At 32.1% G+C, this 6222-nt stretch overlaps 1 protein-coding gene across 1 annotated transcript in view; it reads right to left on the minus strand.

The window, feature by feature from the left end:
* Window positions 1-5506, minus strand: part of LOC127839526 (protein psiO-like) — a 17288-nt gene extending 11782 nt beyond the window's left edge. Inside the window, exon 1 of the mRNA XM_052367916.1 lies at window positions 4889-5506. Coding sequence (XP_052223876.1) covers window positions 4889-5506 — 618 coding nt within the window. The remainder of the gene's footprint in view (window positions 1-4888) is intronic.
* Window positions 5507-6222: the final 716 nt, after the last annotated feature.

Genomic DNA, 6222 nt, shown 5'->3' on the forward strand with positions numbered 1-6222 from the left:
GTTTACATTTATAATATACTACGCACATATCAATAATAACATGTACGAACATAACATACTACTTCTACTACTACTATTATTATTATTATTACTTTTATTAATATTATTATTATGCATATTAGTTTTATTATTATCATTTACATTTTAAACATTATTATTCTCATCATTTGTATTATAATAACAATAATTCTTCTTTTTCTTATTATTATTCTTATTATTATTATCATTATTATTATTATAATTATTTTTATAATTATTATTATTATAATTATTATTATAATTATAATTATTATTATCATAACTATTATTATATTTTATTACTTTTATTAAAATAAGAATAATTGTTATACAATAATACATAATTATACTAAATTTAATATAAATTAAACAACAATAATGATTATTTTACAACTATTGTCTATGAATCTCTTTGCTGCATACATAACACATTCAAAAGCAAATGCTGATTTGTGAAATGCATTACTACTTTAAACATACTTTACAAATATATATTTGTATTACCATTTTCCGGTTGCAATCTGACTTCCACAATGCTCCTAATACACAACTATGTTAAGAGAAGACCTGCGCAGGCTGGTACACTGTCATACATGACCCTATTTTATAGACCCATCCGGGTCATCAACGCGAATTATCTGATTTGTTACCAAAACAAATCTGAAACATTATCTGATAACATATAAAATGTCGTCCAATTAGAAATAATACATTTCTTTATAATCTACTTTTATTGAGTATACCGCGTGTTGTGTAAATTCACCATATCAAAGTGCTGGTGCATTGTTAGATCACAAAGTATTTCGAAATTAAAACATATGCTAATGGAACAGCTGAGGTTGCATGCGAGTTACGTTATTGTGTTATGCATCCTACATAAGAATGACTTGGACACAGTTATCAGGACCCGCGTTCTTCATTTCCGTCTTTGGCTCTAATTAAGACCTTTAATTGATACCCACCCATATAATAATATATAATACGTTTCAACTTCTTCGTCTAGGAACAAATGCAAAATGCAAAACCTTCTGAATAAAACTTGAAGTAATGCTCTAGTTTCCAAGGTCAAGAACAATAATTCGGCAAACAATGTACCGCAATACTTACATTGCTTTTTCCATAGAAATGTTCATATAGAAAAATATGATTCAAGATCATTAGAATCGTTAACGTCTTTTGAATTGAGGTCTGTTGACTGATCTATTGACTGTTGGTAGTGTCTTTTGGACAGATTATATCGCTTATTAAAAAAACTAACACACACATTGGGCTACTGATTGTCTTATTAGATATTTTTAATTGCTTTATACTTATATACAATGGTAAATCGGATATGTTCCAAAGTACTGATATGGTTCTAATGAAACGATTAGGTAACAACTAAAAACTTTGGGATGGGATTCGTATTGATGAATAACCATTATCAAAGTATAGTGAACAATGGTTATATCTGTCAGGCTAATTGAAGAATAATCACATCAATGCCTCGTTAGGAATCAGGAATGTTACAACAAAAGCCGGTTTGCTCATCTTTGCAAGGCAAAAATTTTGATGACGTGATCGCAGTTTGCAAATGTTGCAAGCTTCGTCAATGTTACACCAAGGTTGAACAATATTTCGTAAATGTCGTTTGTAAATGCGACGACATGGAACACGAATTGTTGCGTTTGCACAAATCAGGCAATCACTTTGCAATGCGCCGGCTATTACGTAAATAGAGGTGAACAGCCTATATTATATTTGTTCTTAAAGACATATCATATTTCACGTATAAAACTGCAACGCAATTGTTGTTTACTGCAAATTAATTAAGCAATACAAAACAGTGTGTTATCACCTAATCCACAAAAATGTCATGTTGTTAATAAGGGTATATTGGCAATAGATTCGTGCAATTCAATAGTCTCAAATATGTATTGTATGTTAAAATGTATTTTTTTTAATCGTCAATAACAGTATTATGTATATTCTTTCACTGAAATGCATATCGAACCATTACGTTTTCTTTCCGCACTAACAATTATAAACAATATGTATACACGTAGTCTCCATGTCATTACTTTTAACTAAAAATCAAATGTAAGTAAACGACCATGTATGTGCACCTTGCAATTACTTAAGCACATTTAATTACATAGTTGTTTGATAATAAAACATATTTTACAAACACGATCTATGGAACGTTTTGTTCTTCAAGATCAGTGTTACAAATTGCATGTGTTTACAACAACCAGTTACAATTTTTATCAAATCCTGTCTCCTTATTGTAGTTGTCGATTCGATTTTTTTTATGTCGGCTTATATGTCATCGCTTGACAGAGACTATACTTCGCGCTCAATCGGTTATTCGATCTCTAGAATAGCCAGTCAATAAGTACTCGTATAGCAACAAACACGTGTATTGTATCGATATTGACCTGATAGAAATAGAATATAGAAATATATAGGAAAAATACATTTTACATAATTTCAGATAATAACGATATCACAAAGTGAATTATATCCGAAAATGAAACACATATTTCAACATCGTATCTTCACGATTGTAATAATGATTTTAATAATCGTATAATGATGATACAATCGAATCGAATCAGTTGTTTTTATATATTTCGGACAATCTTGTATAGTATTGAAGCATTTGTTATTGGTTTGCTATGTTCTCAAATGTTCATGCTATCCCTCACGAATACCACGATTGGCCACACGCAACTTAAAGTGGACTTTCATGGAAGATTTAAGCATAGATACAACATGATACGATTCTTTTCGTTTCAAATAACGTTGCATGATTTGACAATAACTGATGCCCGGATCTGACACGGTCTGATCTTCAGTTCAGATACAATTGCAAACAGTATGGGAATGTTCCTCATTAGTCCTCAACGTGGATTTGATCCGAGTAGATAATCCTGATCGGGTTACCTTAGTTATTCTATTAAGTTTAACATTCAATTAATCAAACTTAACTTCGCCTCTTAAATAGACGATTCAATCGTGGTAACGATAATTTGTAACAGTGGTATGGCTTGTATATACGCACAGAGCCAAGACTAAACTTTAAAAATGACGTTATATAATTTAATATGAAACAATTTAAAGATGGAATTATTCATATTTTTCTTTTAAATGTTAATAAAATTAACATGAAAAACAGTTTTTATAATACCTAGTGTTTTTATTTTATAACATGCGTAGTAGTTGGAATTACATAACATTAACATTATTATAATCATAATAATAATCATACTCATCATAGTCATCATAGTCATCATACTCATCAATAGCATTATATTCCAAGGAATCATACAAACTATTCACAATTCGCCATAAGAACTAAATCTCGGAAATAACAATAAAGCCTTTCCTTCCCATGAACCATTACGCCCCTTGATGGGCAATTTTTTCCAAAATAGCAAGACGTTTCTTTGCCAATTAAAGGAGTGCTAACGTCGCCGTGGTAAACATAGGCATTTAAGCAACTTCATGCAAGCATGCGTATTAAATGCGGACAACGCACACGTAAGAGAGACAATCGACCTGGTCAGATAAATATAGTTGCCATATAAATAATCATGTTTACAAGCATACCAGCTTTGTTTTATCACGATCCGTCAAAATACAAATATGTTTTTTAAAAGTTTGTTTTGAAACCTCGCAACAATTTCGTGTTAAAATCTCTCAGTATACGCACTTATTAACAAAACAGTTTGTTATTGTGTAACACCGTAAGGTATATAAGTCTGCAGGAATTGCAAAATATGTATTTTTGGTTCATTAATTTATCAATTTAAACACTATAATGAATTAGTTTTAATGATATGTTGTTTTCTGTGTTTACATCAGAAGATGCTATTGCCTTGATCGCATAGTACACTAAGTAATCGGGAACAGACTCGTGTTATAGTGTAAACATATGCAAATCATAAATATACTTGAACAAATATCATCCTAAAATATGTTTTCCAAACATAACTCTAATTGTTTTGTTAATAATATATACACATCAATGACAAAAATTACCTAGAACAACATAACTTCTATAGTAATACTAATACTAAAACGACTACTACTAATAATAAATAACATAATAATAATAATAATAATTATAATAATAATTAAAATACTAATACTAATTCTACTTTTACTACTACTACTGCTACAAGTAATAGTTATGCATAATTATAATATTTAATAACAATTATAAATGTATTATAATAAAATCAACAATAACAACTATTACAAATCTAAAGTGCATGAATTATTTTTGCTACATGTATCAAAAAATCAAATTAAAAAATAATGTTTTTTAAATGTGTATTACGCATTTTAAAAAAAGGAAAGATTTACATACCATTTTCCCGTTTCAATCTGACTGTCCCAATACACAGTTACGTTAATAGAAGACCTGAGCAAACTGGTGACTTATCATTAACGACCCTATTTTATAGACCCACCCGGGCTATCAAAGTAGCCAATCTAAGTAGTAACCAAAACAAATGTTCAAACCATATCTCGTTACATGAAATGTCATCAAGTTAGAAATATAATACATTTATTTACAACGAATAACTGAAACAGCGAAGTTTTTGTTTTATTGTCCTCAGCGCTCTGCCGCATGAAAAAGGTATATTTTTACAACCTTGATCTAGAAAAACAAATACGACTTTTAAGACTTTAAGCTTGTCATGCAACTTAGTGTAATATCGACTTACAACGTACATTTTGATATTATCAAAACAAAAGATCGGCTAAAAGACGCGGTAGTTTGACCAAACAAAGGTAAAACGCTTTCTGTAATAAGGCGGGGACCTGGGTTCGAATCTGACTGCAGACTTTTATCTGTATTCACAATATTAAAACCCTCAACTGGACCATCGCTATTGCCATTCATTAATGGGGGAACAGTGAGAGCCCTGTCATTATAACCTTCAACGGCACCATCGCTATTGCCATTCATTAATGGGGGAAAAGTGAGAGCCCTGTCATTATAACCCTCAACGGCACCATCGCTATTGCCATTCATTAATGGGGGAAAAGTGAGAGCCCTGTCATTATAACCCTCAACGGCACCATCGCTATTGCCATTCATTAATGGGGGAAAAGTGAGAGCCCTGTCATTATAACCCTCAACGGCACCATCGCTATTGCTATTCATTAATGGGGTAAAAGTGAGAGCCCTGTCATTATAACCCTCAACGGCACCATCGCTATTGCCATTCATTAATGGGGGAAAAGTGAGAGCCCTGTCATTATAACCCTCAACGACACAATCGCTATTGCCATTCATTAATGGGGGAAAAGTGAGAGCCCTGTCATTATAACCCTCAACGGCACCATCGCTATTGCCATTCATTAATGGGGGAAAAGTGAGAGCCCTGTCATTTAAACCCTCAACGGCACCATCGCTATTGCCATTCATTAATGGGGGAAAAGTGAGAGCCCTGTCATTAAAACCCTCAACGGCACCATCGCTATTGCCATTCATTAATGGGGGAACAGTGAGAGCCCTGTCAAGTGAAGCTGGAACTTAGAATGTTTACAGTTAAACTAAAATGTGTTGTTTTGTTAGTATGCATTACGGAAAACTGAAAAATTGTATGAAATTATTTTAAACATGAGTTATACCCAGATATTGTTTTTTTTAATGGTTGGTATACAGTCTACGTGTCGTGCAAAGGCTAATATATGTGCATAACATGTATGTTAGACAAAGAAGAAGACGATCGCAAAAATGATTTAAATAACTGTTATTGGTCGTTGCTGCTTGACATATTTATAGCATTGTACCCATCGTCTGGACTGTTAAAGGTTGTTTCTTTAAATGATAGTTATGATTAATGGGACAATCTGACTCGACAGATCGACCACATGTGCATATTTGCAAGTGGCGTGTTTTTAAATAATCTGGTTTGCGCTTTGTGTCTAATGTATCTTGTCCAGGGCTTCTAATTGCAAACATGTACTGAATTCAATCTAAGCATATAGTCATGTTGACACAGATTGTGACACTGTTTAAGACAAATGCATCCGACAATAGATGTGTTTTACTTCGCAAATCATGTCTGATGGTTGTTGACTCTAGAAGCAATTTGGAGAATATGAACAATACAAACATACTAAGTTCGGCTAAGTTTGCAGACTTAGATGGATGTGTGTATCTCAAATTGGGATATCAGGATGGACATGAATGTTGTCATTTTA

The sequence above is a fragment of the Dreissena polymorpha genome, chromosome 7, assembly GCF_020536995.1.
Source record: "Dreissena polymorpha isolate Duluth1 chromosome 7, UMN_Dpol_1.0, whole genome shotgun sequence".
NCBI lineage: Eukaryota > Metazoa > Mollusca > Bivalvia > Myida > Dreissenidae > Dreissena > Dreissena polymorpha.